General features: G+C 63.9%; 4 protein-coding genes across 4 annotated transcripts; 3 read left to right on the top strand and 1 right to left on the bottom strand.

The window, feature by feature from the left end:
- TAF1C (TATA-box binding protein associated factor, RNA polymerase I subunit C) lies at window positions 1-4,349 on the top strand. The gene is made up of 14 exons (XM_052670307.1): window positions 1-241; window positions 374-467; window positions 570-676; window positions 762-857; window positions 944-1,017; window positions 1,086-1,333; window positions 1,411-1,521; window positions 1,609-1,732; window positions 1,812-1,883; window positions 1,973-2,108; window positions 2,196-2,324; window positions 2,426-2,600; window positions 2,695-2,832; window positions 3,045-4,349. The coding sequence occupies exons 1-14, from the start codon at window positions 110-112 to the stop codon at window positions 4,202-4,204; spliced, it is 2,796 nt and encodes a 931-aa protein (XP_052526267.1). The 5' UTR covers window positions 1-109; the 3' UTR covers window positions 4,205-4,349.
- A 125-nt stretch (window positions 4,350-4,474) lies between these two features.
- On the top strand, window positions 4,475-5,550 carry HINT2 (histidine triad nucleotide binding protein 2). Its single transcript, XM_052670308.1, has 5 exons — window positions 4,475-4,548; window positions 4,856-4,999; window positions 5,077-5,181; window positions 5,257-5,329; window positions 5,406-5,550. The coding sequence occupies exons 1-5, from the start codon at window positions 4,486-4,488 to the stop codon at window positions 5,495-5,497; spliced, it is 477 nt and encodes a 158-aa protein (XP_052526268.1). The 5' UTR covers window positions 4,475-4,485; the 3' UTR covers window positions 5,498-5,550.
- Window positions 5,551-7,199: 1,649 nt separating this feature from the next.
- On the top strand, window positions 7,200-8,839 carry SPAG8 (sperm associated antigen 8). The gene is made up of 6 exons (XM_052670297.1): window positions 7,200-7,622; window positions 7,958-8,132; window positions 8,211-8,256; window positions 8,352-8,466; window positions 8,551-8,613; window positions 8,689-8,839. The coding sequence occupies exons 1-6, from the start codon at window positions 7,245-7,247 to the stop codon at window positions 8,821-8,823; spliced, it is 912 nt and encodes a 303-aa protein (XP_052526257.1). The 5' UTR covers window positions 7,200-7,244; the 3' UTR covers window positions 8,824-8,839.
- Window positions 8,840-9,415: 576 nt separating this feature from the next.
- Window positions 9,416-18,771, bottom strand: NPR2 (natriuretic peptide receptor 2). Its single transcript, XM_052670296.1, has 22 exons — window positions 18,048-18,771; window positions 14,867-15,066; window positions 14,674-14,787; window positions 14,116-14,251; window positions 13,927-14,021; window positions 13,714-13,846; window positions 13,540-13,624; window positions 13,348-13,468; window positions 12,845-12,919; window positions 12,689-12,766; window positions 12,468-12,572; window positions 12,094-12,165; window positions 11,855-12,014; window positions 11,616-11,771; window positions 11,364-11,532; window positions 11,107-11,253; window positions 10,828-10,951; window positions 10,655-10,723; window positions 10,413-10,587; window positions 10,215-10,313; window positions 10,032-10,123; window positions 9,416-9,957 (listed from the first exon to the last, which is right to left on the bottom strand). Exons 1-22 carry the CDS (start codon window positions 18,769-18,771, stop codon window positions 9,895-9,897), a joined length of 3,192 nt encoding a protein of 1,063 aa, XP_052526256.1. The 3' UTR covers window positions 9,416-9,894.
- Window positions 18,772-20,429: the final 1,658 nt, after the last annotated feature.

Here is a 20,429-nt window from a genome sequence, read left to right as displayed (position 1 = left end):
TCCGCGTGCTTGCCGATTCCGGTCCGGATCCGGTCCCGGGTGCCGGCACTGCCGAGCCGAGCGCACGTATCGGACATCGCTATTTTCCTCCGCCTCCTCCGGTATCTCCATGGAGTTCCCGGGAGTGCTTTTCCCTTCTTACTTCGGCTGCGGCCCCCCCAAGGACGAGGGGGGCATGGCTCCAGCCGCCGGCTGGGGAGAGCGCGGGAAGGTTCTGGAGGCCGGGCCCGGACAGCGGCAGGTGAGGGGCAATGGGGACACGGGAGAGAGCACTGAAGGTACGGGAAGGCAGAGGAGGGGGCGCAGGGGGAGGGATGGAGGGCACTGGGAGTACAGGAAGGGAGCCCTCACCTCCCCGCCGCTCTCCCTGCAGGTGCTGCCACCGTTTGTGCCTCTCCGCAGCCACGAGGGCGAGAGCTGGGCGCCGGCCGAGGCCGCGGCAGTGCCGCTGCTGCCGCCCAATATGGGTAAGGGACAGAGGGTGTGGGGGAGCCGAGAATGGGGCTGCCACCTGATGTCAGGACAACCTTGGCAGCCGCCCTCCCCACCGCCCCCTGCCCCCTCCGCAGGCTGCTGGGTCCCCACAGTCACCCCTCAGGATATCCTCTACCACGGTATCCTGCACAGAAAGCTGCGGACCGGGAGGTCTGGGGCTGCACTGGACTTTGCCAAGCAGGTACAGGCTCGGGTGCTGCTGAGGAGCCAGGGCTGAGCTCCCCTGTGACATCCTTGCACGTCCCCACACTGCTGTCCTCGCACAGCTGGGGCACTTCTTTGTGGATCACCCCGAGGATGCCTTCAGCTCCCTGGGGCGACTGCTGCACAAGAACTTCTACCTGGGAGACTCCAGGCTCAGGGTCAGTGCCCTTGGTGAGGCTGAGGGGGACACCAGCGTACCCCCTCCTGTCTGTTCATAGCAGCACTCCTGCTCTCTTCCCTGCAGAAACGCAGCGCCCGGGACACAACCATCCGCATGACATCCCTGGTGGAAAATATCAACCATATGGAAGCCAGGCGGTGAGTGCTGCTGGGCTGGGGGAGCTGTGGGCTCTGGCACCTGCTTGACACTGGCTGTCCCCTCACAGTGGCTGCCCTCAGCATCAATTTACCTCCCGCCTGCGCTTGTTCTCTCACCTGTGCCGGGACTGGCTCTTTGAGGTGCCTCTGGGGCTGCTGGCTGACTGTGTGCATGAAGAGCTGCTGCTACAGTGGACCAGCCTGCTCTTTGATGACAGTTCCACAGGGGGAGCACTAGCCTGGCTGCCCCCTCAGGATGCAAGCAGTCGTGTGGGACGCCTGGTGTACCCTGGCGGGATGGCCATGAACCACCTCTGTATCCTTCCCTGTGATATGTGGGAGACTCTGGGGCAGCGGGGCATTGTGTGGCAGTGCCCTTAGCCAGCACTCCAGATTTCCAGGATGTGGTGCTGGAGGAGCAGCCTCGGGCACGGGGGCTACCAGTGCAGTTTGAGCTTAATGGGCGCATCCGGCAAGTAGCTGCTGCCCGGGTGGATGGGCAAGGTGAGTGAGCCCTGGGACCTGTGCACTGCATACAGAGATGGTAGGGTCCCTGCCCTTTCACCTGTCCTCTCTCCTGTCTCCTACTAGACTTTGTTGGCGTTCGCTCTGACTACCACTGTGGTGTTTGGAGGATGCCAGGCAAGACAGGAGCTGCCCCCAGCCCACTGCAGGTCATCCACACTGATGTGCCAGCCTCCTGCCTCACTGTCAGGTGTGTGCTGGGGATACAGGGCTTGGGGAGGTCCTCAGACACGGACCTTCCAATGTAATGCCATATCTCTGCCCCACAGCCCATACCTGTCTGGGGAGCTGTCAGTCTGCACCCAAAGTGGAGCCGTCTATCTGTGGAACATTGAGACAGGGTGAGTTGGAGTGCTGCGTCCCCAGCGTTCAGGGTAGGAGGAGGCAAGGGTGCCCCACAGCAAGGAAGAGCTCTGTCCCTTCCCCACAGGCTGCAGCGTCTCCGCCATGACCCCCAGACCCTGTTTTTCCGGGACCACTCACCCTGGCGCTGGAGTGACTTCACTGCTCACCCGCGGGTGCTGAGCTGTGCTGACCGCACTGGCATCCTGTGCCTGGATGCTCGGGTGAGCATGAGTACAGGGGTCAGGGTCAGCTGAGGGGTGTCCTACTGTTCCCCATGGTGCCGACAGCACCCTGCTGTGCCACTACAGGCCCCCACGAGCTGCCACTTCGACTTCTTCAAGGTGGGTGAGGAAGCCAAGTGCGAGCAGGGTGAACGCGTAGTATTGCCCATGTACCTGGGTAGGGCTCACCCCTGCCAACACCTCGTTGCCACCCAGGTGAGTCCTCAAGGGCTCAAAGTCCCCAAAGCTCCAAACCAACTTGTGCAGCTGGTTTGGATGCAGGTGGGGGAGCCCTGCTGAGCCTTACCCTTTCCCAGTTTGCCGTGTACCTGCTGGACGAGCGCTTGCCATTGGTGCCTGTGCTGAAATGGTCACACATGATGAAAGCACCCCCTCTGTTTGCTGACATTGTTCCGGGGGAGTCTGGAAGGAGCCATAAAGCGCTGCTGGGCACCTCTCATACCCAGGAGCTGCTGCTGCTGCAGTACACAGGTGAGAAACCAGGTAGGGGACACAGAAACTCCACTCATGTCCACGACCTGACCTTGCTGCTTCACTAGCCGATTTTTGACATGTCTTATTGCAGGGGGCGACCAGATGGCCTGCCAGCTCGCAGGGCCACCACAGCAGCTACACAGCATTGCCAGCTGCCTACCTCACCTTCCCACACAGCTCCCACACCAGCACCACCTGCTCCAGAAGCGCCTCAGCATCCCTGCAGCTGGTGAGTGGTCATGGGGCATGTAGGTCATGCAGGGACAGCAGACAGCAGTTGGTGCTGCATTGGGCATGCATCAAAAGGCAAATGCTACTCAAGATGAGATACAGATGGCTTAGGAGAGGACATAGGAACGAACTGGGAAAGAGGAGTGAGTCCTGCACCCACGGGGAGGTGAAGTAGGGTATGTGGTGATGATGCCCCATTTATCCCCATAGGTCTGGCTGCTGTGCAGCATGAGCAGGGTGAGCAAGAGTCCCTTCTGGTGTTCCAACTCTCCGAGGCAGGTGATGTCTTCTACCAGATGCTGAGGCACGAAGCAGCACCCTCACCTGTTCCTGACCAGGGGGACGAGACAGAACCAGCTCCCACTCCCAACAAGGAGGATGAGGCCGCAGCATCCCCTGGCTCTCCCATTCTGTTTGGCAGTGAGGAAGAGGAACAGGAGGAGGAAGAAGAGCAGACCTTCTACTTGTCCAATCTAGAGGTGATAATCAATGATGAAGAGGAAGAGGAAGAGGAGGTAGTGACCACGCCAGCAGCCACTGAGGAACCTGAGCCTCTTGCCAGGCCCAAGCCAGCCCCAGATGTGCCCAGTGCAGCTGCAGCTCTGCGGTACCGCCGCTGGCTGCGGGCACTGCTGCAGGCATGGATGGGCTCCCCAGCATCCTCCTGCCGATCAGGGCCCCCTACCCTCAGTCAGCGGCGCCTCTTCACCCGCAAGGAGCTGTCAGAGATGGCACCAAGTGTCCTACAGCAGTACCAGCTGCAGCTGCGCCGGGCCATGTGTGAGCGGGGCCGCATCCAGCGCTGGGAGCCAGCCCCAGAACCTCCCAGCCCAGCACCCTCCTTGGAACCCAATGCCTTGAGTGCCAGGCTAACAGCAGCATGGAGAGGCGAGTGGGGGGCCGTGGGGCCAGCTGGCAGCACCCTGCAGAGGCAACAAGCGCTGCGGGAACGACGGCGGAGGCAGAAGCGCAGCCGGGCTCACCGCAGCCTCTCGGCCAGCTTCACCTCCTCCATCACCTACCAGTCTGAGCTGTCCGAGCTCAGCGAGGGGGCCACTCCCCGCACTCCCCCGTCCACCCCACGGGAGGTGGTGGTGTCCTCTCTGCCCGGCACCCCCCCACCGCCTCCCACCGAGATCCTGCTGTCCTCTCAGGAGCTGCGATCCCGCGGCATCCCCAAGGAGCGTCGGCGCACGCTGCGGGACTACCTGTCCGTGTGGGCCGAGGGCCCGCAGGATCCCCCCGAGGCCCCCAGCAGCATCACGGTGCAGCGCTGCATCCCCTCCTCGCAGAGCCAGCTCTCCAGCTCACAAAGCCAGCTCTCCTCTGCCTCGCAACCGCGTCGCAAGCGGCCCCGTATGGGCTTCTGAGCAGCAATAAACGCAGAGTGGCACTGCTCTCGTTGTCAGGATCCTTGGGAGAACCCACGCGGAACGCGTGGAGATGACGGCGCGGGCGGGTGTACGCTCGTCGGTGTGTGGGTGAGCGGGCAGCACCGTGCTCGCCTCCTGCGGGGTGGTCGCAGCGTGTGACACTGTGCCGTGCGCGTCACGCGTGGGGGCATGGAGGAGCGTGCGGGCCCTTTAAGGCGCGGGAGTGACGGGGTGGGAGCCAATGGGAGCGCGGGGCGGGGGCGGTGCCGCTGCGGGCGATGGCGGCGGTGCTGGCGCGCGGGTTGGCGCGCGTCTGGGTGGCGCGGGCGCGCGCTGGGCAGGTGGGCGCGGGTGGGCAGGGGGCGCGGGAACCGCGGGGGCGGAGCCGAGGGCACCGCAGGGGCGCGGGGCTGCAGGGAATGGAGCGGGGGGGTCCTCGGCGGTGCCCGCGCTGCCCTCCGTGCGAAGTCCACGAATGAGGGAGCGCCTCCTGCCGCGCGTCTTGTCTCACTGCGGCCTGTGCCCACGCGTGCGGCCCCGACATCGACTCGCGCCTCCCCACGCCCAATCCCCACCTCTCACCCCTAGCGTGGCCGCAGCGCGCGGTCCCCTCCCCACGCGCGCCGTGACATCCCCGTGTGTCTCCAGCGCTGCCGCTGCGCGGCCGGCGGGCAGGACGGAGAGGTGGGCAAGGCGCAGCGGGTGGCCGCCGAGGTGGGGACGGAGCCCACCATCTTCAGCCGGATCATAGCCCGCAGCGTGCCGGCCACCATCCTGTATGAGGATGATGAGGTAGGGCTCAGCGGAGCGCGCGTCACGCCGTGGGTTGTACCCACGCGAGAGAGCTCAGCCTGCCCTCCCTCCCTCAGTGCCTGGTGTTCCGCGACGTGGCTCCGCAGGCGCCCGTCCACTTCCTAGTGATCCCCAAGCGCCCCATCCCTCGGCTGAGCCGCGTGGGTCCGCAGGATGCGCAGGTGAGAGGGTATGGCTGCCGAGGGCAGAAGTGGGGTGAGGGACGCGGGGCTGAGCCCCGGGCTCCGCTCCCACAGCTTCTGGGACACCTGATGGTGGTGGCAGCTCGCACGGCGCAGGCGGAGGGGCTGTCTGACGGCTACCGGCTGGGTGAGTCGAGTGTCCCCACCGCGTGTCCCCCCACGGTTGACACTCTTTTCCCTGATCCTTGCTCCTCTCCCCGCAGTCATCAACGACGGGAAGCACGGTGCCCAGTCGGTGTACCACTTGCACCTCCACGTGCTGGGCGGGCGGCAGATGAACTGGCCCCCCGGCTGAGGTCCCCCGCCCCCCTTAGGTTACCCCACAATAAAGTTTCTTGGGGACACGCAGTGGATTTTCTGGCTCTGTTTTGTGGTGACTCTCTCAGGGATGGAAGTTGGTTTTAAGTTCTGACCCATCCTGCACTGTACACACCAGACCATGCACAAATATGCAAAATCTTCCATTGCACAGCCCAGACCCACTGTGCATCCGACGCTGTGCAAAATGTTGCATTGCACAGCGCAGGCCATACACCACCATGCACAGCACATTGCATACATCAGCAGCAAACGTGTATCTGCTACAATGCACAACACGTTACACTGCTTACCCCAGCCTCTCCCCCCCCCGGCACGTGCAGAACACGCGCAGCGCACTCCTGTCGGAGCAGCTGCGGGCGCGGTTCCACTCCATGCGGACACGTGCAGGGCCGCAACGCGCAGGCGCCCGTGGGCTCCCTGCCCCGCGCCTCCCGCTCCGTCCTCCGCTAAATTTAGCGCGGGGCGGGTGCTGGCGCAGCGCGCAGCCCACCTGGCACCGCAGCCTGGGCCCGCGCCAGCCGCCCGGGGACCGCAGCCGCCGGGGATAATGTGGGGTCTGTTCAGCAGGGTGCTTCTGCTGGGGCCCGGCTGGGGGGCACCGGCGGGTCCCTGCTCTCCGCGTGCTGCTCGCAGACCCCCGAGGTTCCCGTTAGCAAGAGCTGGGCCCCTCCTGTAGGGCTGGCAAGCAGCAGCAGCACAGCAGCAGGAGGTTGACGAACGCCAAAAGCACTCCTTGGGTTGGGGAGGTTCCCAAAAATGCATGGGCGCCGAGACACCGTCGCCGTGCCACGCCGTGGGGAGCGCGGCGGGCGAAGGTCCAGAGCTGTTCTCACTCCTCAGCCAAGCACTATCGCAAATGACGCAAGTTCCCCAAAGAGATCGCGGGGGGAGGGGGGCGGAGGAGCAGGGGGGATGTGTCACCGGCACGCCGTGCCCAGATGTGCTTCGGCTCCGGGCCCCTCCACAGGGCTCCAGCACGGACGGCCCCAGCGGCTGCCGCAGCCCCGCTGCCCCCGCCTGGCGCAAGGCCGAGCGCCTGGGGAGGGGCCGCCGCGCTGGGGCAGGGGGTGGGACGTGAGGTCGGCCAGGATAAACAGAGGCCCCAGAGCCGGAGCGCGGTGGCACCGCCGGCGCACACCGCAGAGCGCTGCAATAACAGCCCGGGGCCGCCGCCGCCGTCAAAGGGCCCTTCTTCTGCCCGGCGGGGGGGGAGCGGGGCCGGCGTCCTGCAGGCGCTGAGGGCGGCTTGGCCCTGCCCTGCCCGCCCCGGGCTGTCACTGTGGGGTCGAGCTCGCAGCTGGGCGGCCCCGCCCGGCCCCGCAGCTCGCACATGGCGCGGCCGCGCCGGCCTGGCCACGCCCCCTTTTGCCCCGGCCACGCCCCCTTTGCCCCTCTCGCTCCCTTTTACCCCCTTTTCCTCCTGCCCCGCCCCTCGCTCATCCCCGCCAATGAAAAGCGCGCCTGCACGCGGCGCCGCCAATCAGCGTGCGGGAAGCGCGCTTGTTCACCGTCCCCATGGAGATGCGGGACGCGGCCATGCAACGCGGAGCGCGGCGGGGGCCCGAGACCCCCGAAGGGTGGGTCCGGGACACCGGGGGGGGCCGTGGGGAGCTCATTGGGGTCACGAGCCTTTGGGGGTCTCCGGGGTCATTTGGGGGTTCAGAACACAGGGCACATGGGCGGTGAGAGGCTACCAGAAGGCGTGGAGCAGGGATCGCACCATGGGAAGCAGACCAGCTGTTCCTTTGTCCCCACGCAGGGTGGCTCTGACCGGCCACGTCGTTCCCGTGGACCCCGCAGATGGACCCGCGTGCGGGATCGGGCTGCGAGGTGAGGTGCTGCTGCCCATGGTGTCCCCGTGCTGCAGAGACATGGTGGCTGTAGCTGAGGAGCCCCAGGAGGCGATGACGACCCCGACTGAAGACGCACCCAAGGTGGTGGACACAGAAGAGGACCAACACGAGGTGCCGTTGACTCTGACCAAGGATTCCCCTAAGGTGCTGGTGTCCACAAACAAGGATCTCCCTGAGGTGCCAGCAGAGCAGCTGAGACGCAACATGCCACGGGGGACCTGCCTGATCCACAACTGGCAGGAGGAGGTAAACCCCCACCCCAAAACCAGCCCGGAAAGCACCACGAGCCCCTGCTCCCTATCCTGGGGATGCCCTTGAGTTTTGCAGGTGGGGAAGGAGCCTGACAGCTCCCACCCTGAGGCTCAGCTGAACGCAGGCAGGGAGGTTCAGAGGGAGGCTGCACTGGAGCAATGGTGCATGTTCCAGAAGCATCCATTTGGGCAAAAATTAGATGGAGGACACCCAAAATACCCACTGGGTGCCCCTAGACCCCTACATCACAGGGCTGAGGTTTCCTCCAAAAGGAGCTGTGAGCATTCTGGGACAGTGACTCCATGGTGCGCCCCACACTGTGTCCCCAGAGAGCCACCAACCACCTGGACTATGTGGTACCACTGGAGTTGGGCAGCGAGGGCTTCATCTACCGTCACGGTCACCGCGGGCTGCTGGCTCCCCTGCACGCACCAGTCTCACTGCCTTGCAGCACCACCAAGGATGCCTTCCGCCCACCCCACAGAATCCCACTGCTGGCACAAGGTGCAGCCTCAAAAAAGGGGAGAGGGGTTTTGGGGCAGAGTGGGGGGACATGATGCTGAGGATGCTAGCACCCCACAGGGCAGCGAGAAGCCATGCTGGAGAGGATGCTGTACCAGAAGTACCGGTGAGCCTGTGGGACTCCAAGAGAGGCCCAGTCCTTAGGGACTGCAACATTGGGCCTGGGGAGGGGTGATCTGTGCACCTCCCACTGCCCTGTAGGCAGGAGCTGATGGAGGAGATCCACCCACCGCCTGGTTCCATGGAGACACTCTCCACCACACACCAGGATTATCGGGCGGGAGGCTTCCAGCCCACACCCCCACTGACCACCCAGGTACTGCCTGCTACCCTGCATCCCAAAGAGGGGGTCTCTACACGACCTCCCAACTCACAGGGGATTTCCTCTTTTCTTCTGCAGCCCCATAACTACCACATGGAGCAGCCCCGCAGCTTCTGGCTGGAGCGAGTCCACAGCGTGCCTGTGAGTACCCACACCCTGCCCCACCACCTTGCTGTACCCACTGCTCACAAGGGTCTCTGTATCTCTCCCCTCCAGGGTGTCACCTGCATCCGCACTGGGGACAGTCCCTTCCGTAGGAACGCCACCTTCTCCACCCCCATCAGCGAGTATCTGGAGCAGCCTCTGCCCTATGAGGCAGCTACCCGCCAGCCGCAGCCCAGCATGCAATAAAGAGCAGGAGCGAGCCCTGCTGCTGGCACCCTGGTGTTCTCTGGGATGTTTCCAGAGCAGGCTGCGGGGAATCCCAAATCCCAATGCAAAGCGGCATTCTGTGGGGCAGCACACCACAAAATGCGGCACATCCCCTGGGAGGTGTCCCTCCACAGTGTCCACAGTGGATGTCACATATCCCCATCCCTATTCCCAGATAGGTGACACCGCCCCATCCCTATTCCCAGGTGGGTGACTTGCATCCCCATCCCCAGGTGAATGACGTGTCCCCATCCCTGTCCCCAAGAGGACGACATGCAACCCCATCCTTATACCCTTGGTGAGTGGCAAATGTCTCCATCTCTGTCCTCAGCCCTAGGCAGATGGTACGTGTCCTCATTCCCAGACTAGTGACACACATCCCTATCCCCATATTAATGACACGTCTCCTTCCCCATCTCTGTCCCTCGGTGGGTGATGTGTCCCCACCTCCATCCTTACCCCTGGTGGGGGGATGTATCCCCATCCCCACCTGCCCCAGGGCTGCAATTCTGGCCCCAAACCCTGCCCTCCAAGGTCCACACCTCACTGGGACAAAGCAAAGCACAGGAGCTGGGAACAGCAGGACTAAGGGCAATTTGTATTTCAACAAAATAGTCTGTGCGCACGCTTATATTTACACCTGGGAAGGGGATATTTACAGGGCTGGGGGGGCTATATACATAGGGAGGTGTGGAGAGGAGCAGCAAAGTCTAAGCCTGTTCCACTCCTTTCCTTTCTTTGGGAAAGGGGTGAGACAGGTGTGGGGGGAGCTGAGTACTGAAAAGAGAAGGCAAAGTGCCCTGCAGGGCAGCCAGGCCCTGGGGACGGCTCAGACCCGCCGAGCCGCAGAGGTTGGGGATGGGGAGTTCGGACCAGGAGGCTGGGGTGGTTGGGAGGCTCCTCCCACCCAGGGGCAGCAGGAGGCTTGGAGGGAGCTTTGCTGGTGCTGATGGAGGGGACGGGCGGTGCAGTGCTCACTGAGCCCCCGTGCCCCAGTACTGCTGCGGGGGGTCCTGGTGCACCCCAAGGGTGGGGGGGGCTCCGCTGGGCTCAGACAGCTTTGGGGTCTTTCCGCTCGCCCAGCAGCCAGTACGTCCGCATCTTCCCCTTGCCCTGGGTGGGGGAAAATGGTCAGATCCCCCAGGACAGCGGTCCCCACGGTGCCATCCCCAGCACTGCATCCTCACCTTCATCTCCACATCTCCGCGCAGCTCCAGCTCAAAGCAGCCGAACTCATCCAGGACTTCTTTGGTGGTGGAGGAGACATGGATCTTCAGGGCTGGGGTGGAAAGGGACATGGATGGGGCTAGGAATTGGATGCACCTGTGGTGCTCAAGGCAGGGTTGGGTACCGCCAGCCCCATGGCTCACCCTGTCCATTGGACTCCATGCGGGACGCCGTGTTCACTGTATCCCCAAACAGGCAGTACCGCGGCATCTTCAGCCCCACCACTCCTGCGCAAACAGGACCTGGAGGCGCCGAGATGCTCAGGGGTGGCGAAAGGGCAGAGAGCATCCCACCATGTGCAGCCCGATGGTGCAGCAGCCTCCCAGCACCCCAGGGCTCACCGGTGTGAATGCCGATGCGCAGACGCAGTTGGTCATTAGGCCGGTGCCGGATTTTGAAGGTTTTGACGGCTTCCAGCAGGGCCAGGGCCATGCGGACAATCTCATGGGCGTGCAGCTTGCCGTTGCGCACTGGCAGCCCTGACACCACCATGTAGGCATCCCCAATGGTCTCCACCTGTGGCAGTGGGGTCAGGGGGAGCAGGCACCCATTGGTACCCACCTTGGTGCCCCATACCCCTTACCTTGTACACGTCGAAGTTGTCAATAATGGCATCAAAGCAGGTGTAGAGGTCGTTCAGCAGCGTCACTACCTGCAAGGAGCACAGTGGGGATGGTGGCAGCAGGATGTCCCCAGCCCTGCGTATGGCGCTGCAAGGCGTGGCAAGCTCCCTGCCCACCCCAGCCCTGCTCCCACCTGCATCGGGGTGCTCTCGGCTGAGAGTGCAGTGAAGCCCACGATGTCACTGAAGTAGATGGTGACGCTGTCGAAAGCCTCAGCTCGCACCGTCTCCCCACGCTTCAGCTGCTCCGCCACAGAGCTGCCAAGGAAAGCAGGGACAGTGGGTGCTGGGGGTCCTCTCCTCAAATCACCCCTCCTCCCTGCTCCTTTCACCAGCACCAGCACAGGGGGCAAGGAAGGACTCTTGTGCCCTCAGCCCCACATCGGCCCCCAGCCCCATGCAGCCCCCCTCACTGGGGCAGGATCTGGTAGAGGAGGTTCTCCGCCTTGCGCTTCTCCTCCAGGTAGGCTTGGGTCCGCTCCTCCACCAGCTTCTCCAAGTTGTTGGCATACTGCTCCATGCGTGACAGGAGGTTGTCCAGGATGCTGGTGCTGCCCTCCCTGCAAAGACAGGGGCAGCTGGGCCATGGGGACAGGGGGACACCCCCCTGGTGGCAGTCCCCACTCCCAGGTGGAGCTCGGGCCGCTGCACCCCACTCCCCAGCACCCACTTGTTGAATCTGCGGATGAAGATCTTAATCTGGCTGAAGTCAGGGCGCTCAGCGGGCTCCTGCGCCCAGCAGCGCTCCATCAGCACAGCCAGCTCCTCACTGTGCACCCCAGTGTCAATGGAGGGCCGGAAGAAGGGCTTCTGGCTGTTGCGTACCTTCTGCACAATCTCTGTCCAACAAGCAGGGGCCGATGGTGAGCAGATGCCCCCAAATCCACCCAGTACCTTCCCATCCTCCTCAAATCTCACCAACCTTTTGGGCTCAGGTCCATGCCCTCGACGTAGAAGGGGCCATTGCGCAGGGCAATCTCCTGCACAATGATGCCAAAACTGTAGACATCGGCTTTCTGCATGCCCTGTGCGGGCAGATGGCCCTTCTGCAGCAGCTCTGGGGCTGTCCAAAGCTTCTCTGTAGAAACAGAGCCACAAGCAGTGAGGTAAAGCCCCACTTCCCCTTCCACCCATGTCTCCATCCCCACACTAAGTGCTCACTGGCATAAAGGGCATGTGTGTCCTCGCTGTCGCAGGGTGTGCGGAAACTGGCCAGCCCATAGTCAGTGATCTTCAGCACAAAGCGGCTGTCCACCACGCAGTTGGAGGACTTGAGGCTGCCATGGTGCCCAATTATGCTGTTGTGCAGGAAGGCCATTCCCTGTACCCGTCAGAGAGACACTGTGACACCAGTGCCCCTCAGCATCCCCTTCAAGCCAAATGTGCCCTTGCTCAGGTACCTTGACGATGTCATTGATGAGTGAGTAGCGAAACATCCAGTCCAGGTTGATGCTCTCATTCTCCAGGATGTCCTGGAGAGGCACAGTGGGCACCAGGACAGTGGCACCAGCACCACTTGTTGGCCACTCCATCCCCACCCTCACCTCCATCTCCACCCTTGTTGTCATCCTCATTCCCATTCCCATTTTCAACCCCACTCCATGTTCCCACCCCAATACCCATCCCAACCTCATCTTCACACTCATCTCCATCTTCATTCACACCTCCATCTCCACTGTTCCGCCCCAATCCCCATTCCCCCCCCCCCCCCCCATCTCAATCTCTCTCCCCATTCCCTTCCCACCTCCTCCACCCTCCCATGCCCCCCCACTACCTGCAGGCTGCCCCTTGGGCAATACTCAGTGACAATGCAGATGTTGGGAGGATCGATGCAAGCCCCAATGAAGCGTGTCAGGTGGTTGAACTGGATGTCCCGCATCTGAGGATGCAAGCAGAGCTTGGTGGGGACAGGCAGCACCCAGTCGCCCCACCACCACAAGGAGCAGATGCTGCACTCCAACAGGGCACAGACCCCATCCCAGACCCCACACCTACATGTTTGAGCTCGAAGAGCACCTGCCGCGTCAACTCAATGCGCTTCTTGTTGACATGCTTGATGGCCACCACGTTACCCTGGGGACAACAGAGGGGTAAATGCCCACCAGGCAGCCTTGGGAGATGTGCTATCATCCCATAAGGGTGCAAACTGACCTTGAAGTGCCCAGTGTTGGCGAAGACCTGGTACTTGCCATGTGTGGTCATCAGTGAGCCATAGCTGGAGCCACGCTGCAGAGAGGTTGCATTAGGAACAGGGACCCCAGGAGGGTTGGTGGCACCCATGGAGCAGGGGAGGGGCAGGACAAGGTCTGGTCTGCAGGGTCAGCATGAAATCTATAGGCTATGTGCTAGTGGGCATGGGGGGCTGTGGAGATGCAGCATTACAAGGGATGGAGGGCCACACAGAGGCTGGATGGAACATGGTGCTCCACGGGGACTCCAGGTTGTGGGGGAGATGGAAAGACATGGATGAAATGTGACTCTGAAGGGGATGGAGCACTCCGTAGGAAATAGACGAAGTGTGGCTCTACAGGAGATGCAGAGCTTTGCAGGGGATGGACGAACATAGGGAGTACAATATTACTCTGTAGGAGACAGAAGGGCTGTGCAGGAGGACAGGACAGGGACAGAAGAGGGGCAGAGGGCTGATATCTCACCAGGGACAGTGTGAGCCGGCTGCCTGCTCCCTTATGGTACCGCTCTGCACTCCCAAAGTGCAGTTCATCCCAGCGGATCCTCCACAGCATGCTGGCCAGCTCCTTCTCCAGCATCAGCTTCCTGAGGAGCAGCGTGGGTCAGCCAGCCTATCCCTATTGCCCCCCACCTGCTGCCCCCTAGCCTGCACCCACCTGAAGATGAGGAAACTGGAGATGCCAAACATGACAAAGGTAAGCCCGGTGCCCAAAGCCACGATGGCCAATGTGGAGAGCGGGGCTGCCATGGTTCAAGGTTCAGGTTAGGGGGGCTGCTATGGGGCTGCCCACCCCCAGGGAAGGATGGAGCGGGACAATCCATGCACCCACTTTTATCGCAGGAGGGGTCATCCACATCGAAGACGCAGGGGGGGTTGTCCAAGGGGGGAGCCCCCTTCACCCAGCGGATGGGCCGCCCCAGCCAGCGGATCTGCTTCTCTGCACCTGAGTAGTGTCCCACCACCTGCAGGGAGACAGCTGAGCCCAGCCCCTTCCCCCCAAGCTGTTTCCCAGCCCCCAGCAAGACCCCAGCGCTGCCCCCACCTCGTACTGCCCGCTCTCAGGGTCACCCATGGCCCAGAGGTTGAAGTCGGTGTCACGGTCGTTGTTGCTGTCCATGCTCACCAGTCCCGTCACCCCTACGGGACAAGCGAGGCCCAGGTGGGATGTGGAGGACAGGACGGATCCCTGCAGCCCACCTGCCCCCCCACAGCCCCCTCTCCCTGCTGCTACCCTGGAACTTGCGGTCCCGCATCTTCTCGATGAGCTGCGTGGCGTTCTTCTTGGAGCCGCCCTCCCGCAGGGTCTCGTTCAGCACCATGGCGTACAGCAGCACCCCGTCGTAGAAGCACCCCGCCACCAGGTTCATCTGCAGGAGGGAGCTGAGCACTGCGTGCACCCCCTGCGAGCCCACAGCCCTGTGCCAGAGCCATGCACACCTCTACAGCCCCATCACCCCACAGCAGGGCAACGCCCACCCCTGCAGCTCCATTACTCTGCAGCAGGCACACGCACATCTTGGCAGTCCTGTGACCCTGAACCGGTGGCATGCACGCCTCTGCAACCCACAGACGTGCACTGTGACCATGCATACCCCAATAAGCCCACAGTGTTGCCACACACAACCCTGCACCCCATAACGCTGTACCACACCCACACACGTGCAACACAGGGATGGCGCTATCTTGCACTGCTCCCACCAGAAGCATATGTCATCACCCTCCACCTCTTCCCACCCTCTGCAACCCCATAGGGACAGTCCCCCATCGGCACGCAGCGGGACCTGCTCACCAGGGAGTAGTTGAGCTGCACTCCAAACTTCTGCTTGGCACGCAGGATGAGCTGGGTCTGGAAGTGCTGGTACTCGGGGTTCTGGGGCTCGTAGTAGGTGATCACCAGCACCGTCTGCAAGCGCATCAGCCCACGTCACACTGAGGTCTTCATCCCCACCCTCCACCCCCCCACATAGGAGGGTGCAGCTCACCTGGAAGGCCTCACGCAGCCCCGCATCCTGCCCTGAACCCTGCTGCCAGGGCTTGAAAGCATCGCGGGCCGAGTCCCCCCGCAGGCTCTCCCCAAAGACATCGACATAGAAGAAGACGTAGTCGCCGTTGGTCAGGTTCTCACGCTGTGCCAGCTGCATGATGCGGCGCAGCATCTCCGGTGGCCCACACAGGTACACCACTGCCGGGATGTGGGGTGTCAGGGCACGGCTCCTACCCAGCAGAGTCACGGAGCCACCCCATAGTCCTGCCTGGCTGGACGTGCCTGTGCCACATCACCCAGTATGGGGGAAAGTGGAACTCCAGCACACGGTGCGGATGGATGCCCTGTGTGCCACGCGCTGTGGAGTGTCATCACCTCAGCCCAAAGGCTTTGGAGAAGGGGAATATAGGGCTGGGAAAGGCGTCAGGGCCATGCCCCAGAGCCCGCTGGGGAATCCAGGCTGAGGAAAGGGACAAAAACATGTTTGGGTTTGTGGTCGGTCGTGCGGCAGGAATGTGCAGGTTCCCGGATTCCAGCACCTTCGGCCGGCCACGGCATTAATTGGAAACAGAGCATCTGCTGCTGCGACCCGAGAGCCAAGGGGGTGCCCGGGCCCCGTCCCACCACTCCCACCACCCCACAGCTTCATGACTGGGGCTCTGTTAATGCCACAGGGACACCGAGATGGGCGATGTGTGGCGCTGGCAGCAGGTACCCTGCTATGGAGCCAGGCACCCCATGGGCTGCTGTGCAGAGAGCGTCCGGAACCCCCCCGAGCAGGGGCCCTCCTGCCACCGCCTCCTCCCTCCCTCCCCCCGGAAAACCAGGGCCCCCGCTCCAGCCAGCCTGGCTGGGAACCCACGATTGAGCAACGGGGGAGGAGGCGGCAGGCGCCGGAGGAATGTCACGCTCAGCCGCTGGCCCGTGCACAGCCCTAACCCCAGCACTGCTGGGACTGGCTGCACAGAGAAGGGGGACCAGGGTTGGCATCTGCATCTGTGGACAATGCACTTGGTGAAAGCCACCATCTGTGGGTGCAGAACCTCTGGAGAGTTGCACGTGGGGAGGGACAGGCACTGGGACACAGTGTGGCACATGGCAGCCCAAGGGACACGGAGTGTCCCTTCAGGGGGCTTCTCCATGGGGCAGAAACCACTGGGGCTTCCTAATGGGACATCCCCCCCCAACAAACACAATGTCACCCCTGCGCCACCTCCTGCCCCATCCCTCAGTCCTTGGGGACACCACGTGGGACTGTCCCTGGCGGTGACAGCTGGTAGCAGATGGTGGCATGGCCACGCGGGGGCTCACATGGCCACAGCCCCCATTGCGGGGGGGGGACACAGAGCTAGCGTGGCTCCCGAGGCCAGAGATGTGCAGAGGGGTCGGGGATGTGTGACAGGTGCCACCCAAATGGGGAAAACACACGGGGCTGGCAGCATCACCGAGCAGCAGGGGACAAACCCCAGTGCCCACCCATGTCCCCAGGCACAGGACCTGCGCTCCGCAGGCAGATGCCCTGGTAATTCCCTCGTCTGCAGCTCTAATTATATCAGCCCTGCTGTGAGCAGCAGCAGCGACGTGGGGCCCAGCACGTCGCCCTCAGGCCCAGAGAATGGACATGGCAGCACAGTGCCTAAGGGGCAGGTGCATGCCAGCCCCTCTACTGCCATATGGGGATGCAGCCACCAACCCCTGTACCTGCATTTGGGGCAGCGAACAATGAGGATGGGGAGCGCTGGGGGGCACAAAGAGGCTCTCCCCAGCCTCACCAAATCCACACTCCTAGGTGATGCCAAAGCGATGCTCACCGCAGGGCGCACAGTAACAGTGTGCCCCATGGCCCACACAGCATGGGGCAGACCTAGGGGCCCCACGTCCCTGCCTGTGCTGCCTTGAGCCAGGGGCACCGATCGCATCAGGGTGATTTACAGCTCTAAGCCGGAAACGTTGGAAGCAATCGATGAGCTGAGCTTTTTCCCTGCGCGCTTCCTCACCCCAGAAAGCCATCGGCTCAGGGCTGGGGGCTCACAGCTCCCTCAGGCACAGCCCTGCCGGCCCATCTGGCTCCTCTCATCCTAGCCTCATGTCCTTCCTAATGACACAGCATCTTCAGATCCATTAAGGAGCACTGCCTCCCCGATCGATATGCCCTGCTCATCAATAATGGAGGAGCAGCTGCCTGCCCTTGCTCTCCAGCTGCCTCTGGAGCCCCTCCATTTCTTACTCGCCCAACAGAGCCACTCTCCTGGGGCATTCCCAGCCTCATCCCCATCCCTCTGCCATAGTCACAGCTGGGGACCAGCACCAAGGGGGGGGGATCCATGTGCAAGGCTGTGTCCTCCCTGAGCAGGGCACATCCATCTCACTGTGCTGGCACCAGAGCCACTGCCAGCGCTGCCCATCAGTGGCCACGTCTGCACCATCACCTCCACCTCTAGGTCCAGCCTGCCCTTGGTGGCCCAAGCCACAGACTGCCACCAAGGTGCCACCATGTCTCCTGTGCTCTGTGAGGGACTTCAGGCAGGGACTAGGGGTCCTGAAGCTCCTCGCCCTACCCTGGATACCCCAATGGCACCAAGGTGGACTCCAGGTGCTCTAGGGACAACCTTGTTCCCCCCACTGCACCCACTGCCCCATGCCCCCCAGTCTGCTGTAACCTCCCTCCCCCCCACCCGTGCCCTACATTTTGCCCACCCCACGCTATGCCTCACACGGGTCCTACTGCATCCCAAACCCATCACTGTGCCCCACAGAGGTCCCTCTGTGTGCCCTTCCACTTGCTGTGCCCCACAGAGGTTCCCTGCTGCCCGCTTCTAGCTGTGTTCCACACAGGTCCCACTGCGTGTCCATCCCCTTGTGGTGCCCAGTCTGGTGTCCCCATGCTTTGCTGTGACTCACACGGGTCCCACTGCGTGCTCAGATTCTGTGAACCACGGGGTCCCCAGAAGTGTGCCCAACCTCTTGTGCCAAGCATGGGACCAGCTGTACGCCCCATGAGCAGCCCCCCCCTCCCTCTCCATCCCCCCACCGCACCCCACCGAGCACTATGCCACGCTCTCGGCGCGGCTCCTCGCCCCGCGCGGGGCCCACGTTCCCTCCGCGAGACCCCCGCCCATCTCATCCCGTCCCGTCAGTTCGGGCCCCGCCGCCCCTCCCCGCACCGCGCCGCCACGCACCGCGCCCGCTGGCCTTGATGAAGTGGATGGCGGTGTCGGGGCCGCCTTCGTCCGGGGAATAGATGTGGTGCCGGACGGTGAGGTTGCTGCCGTCCTGCAGCTCCTGGAAGACGCCCTCGATGGTGAAGTAGTAGGGCCGGTCGTCGGTCTTGCGGTCCACGTAGAGCAGCGCGGCGCGGGAGCTCCAGTTGAAGTGGGCGTGCAGGTGGGAGACGAAGGCGCCCAGCTTGGGGGCGGAGGGCCCGGTGCGCACCGTGGTGCGGTAGTGCTCCCGCTTCTCGCTGAAGCCCACGGCCACGGCGCCGGCGGTGATGAGCGGCAGCCGCCAGTGCGAGGCGAAGCGCCCCACCGAGGCGGCGGGGTAGACGCAGCCCGGCCCGAAGAGCACGTCGGGGTCGTGGTAGAGCTTCAGGTCCACGGCCTTCAGCGGCGCCACGTACTCGGAGCAGGCTCCCCCCAGCTCGGAGCTCATGAACTCGACGCGCACCGAAAAGGGCCGCGGCAGCAGCGGCGGTTCCCCCCGCTGCAGCGCCTCCAGCGCCAGGCTCAGCGCCGGCTCCACGCGCGGCCAGGCCCACGCGTAGCTCACGTTGCGCTCCGGCAGCACCACGGCCACCGTCAGGTTGGCGCCCGCCCCGTCGGGGTTCGCCGCCCGCCGCCCGCCGCCGCCGCCGCCCGCCGCCGCCAGCAGCGCGGCCAGCACCAGCGGCAGCCGCGGAGCCATGGGCCGCGATGGCTCCTGCGCCCGCCGCCGCCCGCGGCTCCTCCGTCCGCCGCCCCGCCGCGTGCACCTCCCCCGGGCGGGGCCGCCCCGGGACGGGCAGCTCTCCCCCCCACCCCTCGCCGCCCCGCCCCGCACCTCCCCCTGCCCTCGGCCCCTCGGCAGCGGAGGCGGGCGGTGGTCGCGCCGTCGGGGCGCGGGGGTGTGCCCGAGCCGGGAGATGGGGAGCAAGCGCGTGGGTAGAGGTTGGGGGTGTCAAGGAGAATGCGAGTTCTCGCGTGGGGGAGTCGGGGAGGGGGCTAGGGTGATGGGGAGCTTGTGTGCTGGGGGTCCGAGTGCCACGGAGGTCCGAGTTCTGGGTAGACCTCAGCGTGGAGGGAGTGGGGAGTTGGTTCCAGGTGCTGGGGGTTCTCAGCGCTGGGGGAGAGAGGAGGGTGAGTGGGTTATGATGATCGGGGTACGGGGGTGTTCAGCGTGGAGGTACTGGGGAGGGGATCTGGAGTGCTGGGGATCTCACCATATGGAAATCGAGAGGGGTGCCCCGGTTCTGGGGATACCTAGACGTGTGGGTTGGGGAGGTGGTCCCAGGTGTTAATGTGCCACAAGTCTTGGGGATCGGGAGGGGGTGGGCTGATGGAGGTCCCTGTTGTGGGGGGATTGGGTGGCCGAGTTCGGGGAGGGGGGAGACGTGGTGCAGCGTGAGGAGGTGGTCACTTGGGAGAACTTGGGAGTTATCACGCAAATTCTGGGGTCCCCAGCATAGGGCGATTAACTGCAGTATCTAAATTATCGGTGGTCTCCACCGTGGAATGGCTGGGAGGGGTACGCACGTCTTGGCGGTTCCCAGCATGGGAGCACTGTGGAGGTGGCCCTGGAGTGCCCGGCGTGGGGGTACCGGGGAGGGGATGCTCTGTTTCTGGGGGATCTCGTCAGGGGATGGTTGGGGAATGGGGAACCTCGCGTCCCCGCTGGAGAGTCCCTGTGGGTTTGCGGGGTCCCACGACAGCTCTCGGGGGGACACGGGGCAGGGACAGTTGGGAGCGGCGTGGCAGGAGCGATGGGGGGGGATCTGGCGGGGCCCCGCTGGGGGCAGCGTGCCCGCGCACATTCCGCACATTCCCGGCCCCCCCACTCAGCGTCCCGCGCCCGCCCCACGCGTGAACGCGGCGAGAGGATGGGCGCAGGCGGGGGCGTGGTGGGCTTGCGTGGGTCTGGCTGCCCGCGCGGGGCCCTCGGCGAGGACATGGCTGCAGCGGGAGTCCGTGTCTCCTCCGGAGCGTAGACAGAGCTTCTCCTGCCAGTCCCTCTCCAGGTGTCCCCCGACACGTCCCCCGCGCGGCCTTGGGTTACGGATATAAATACCGGCGGACGGTGAAACCCGACCGGGAGCGGCGCGCTGGGGACCGAAAGCTCTCCGTAGAGCAGCCCCGCCGCCGTCCCTCGTGATATCTCCGTGCCGCCAGGGGGGGCCCGGGGAGCGGCGGCCGTGCGCTGACGTCGGACACCGCGGAGACAGGGATAGGGACAGAGACCGGGAGGGGAGCGGCGCGCACCGCACGTGCTGCCGCCACTCGTACACCCAAGCGCGGGCTCTGTGCGTGCCCAGAGCCTTCTCCAGCCCCGTGTTCCTCGTCTTGCTTTTGGGTATTTGCAGCCGCATC

The sequence above is a fragment of the Tympanuchus pallidicinctus genome, unplaced genomic scaffold, assembly GCF_026119805.1.
Source record: "Tympanuchus pallidicinctus isolate F22 unplaced genomic scaffold, pur_lepc_1.0 scaffold9, whole genome shotgun sequence".
Taxonomy (NCBI): domain Eukaryota; kingdom Metazoa; phylum Chordata; class Aves; order Galliformes; family Phasianidae; genus Tympanuchus; species Tympanuchus pallidicinctus.
The sequence above is the reverse complement of the archived record's forward strand: the minus strand, read 5'-3'. Positions and strand labels throughout refer to the sequence as shown.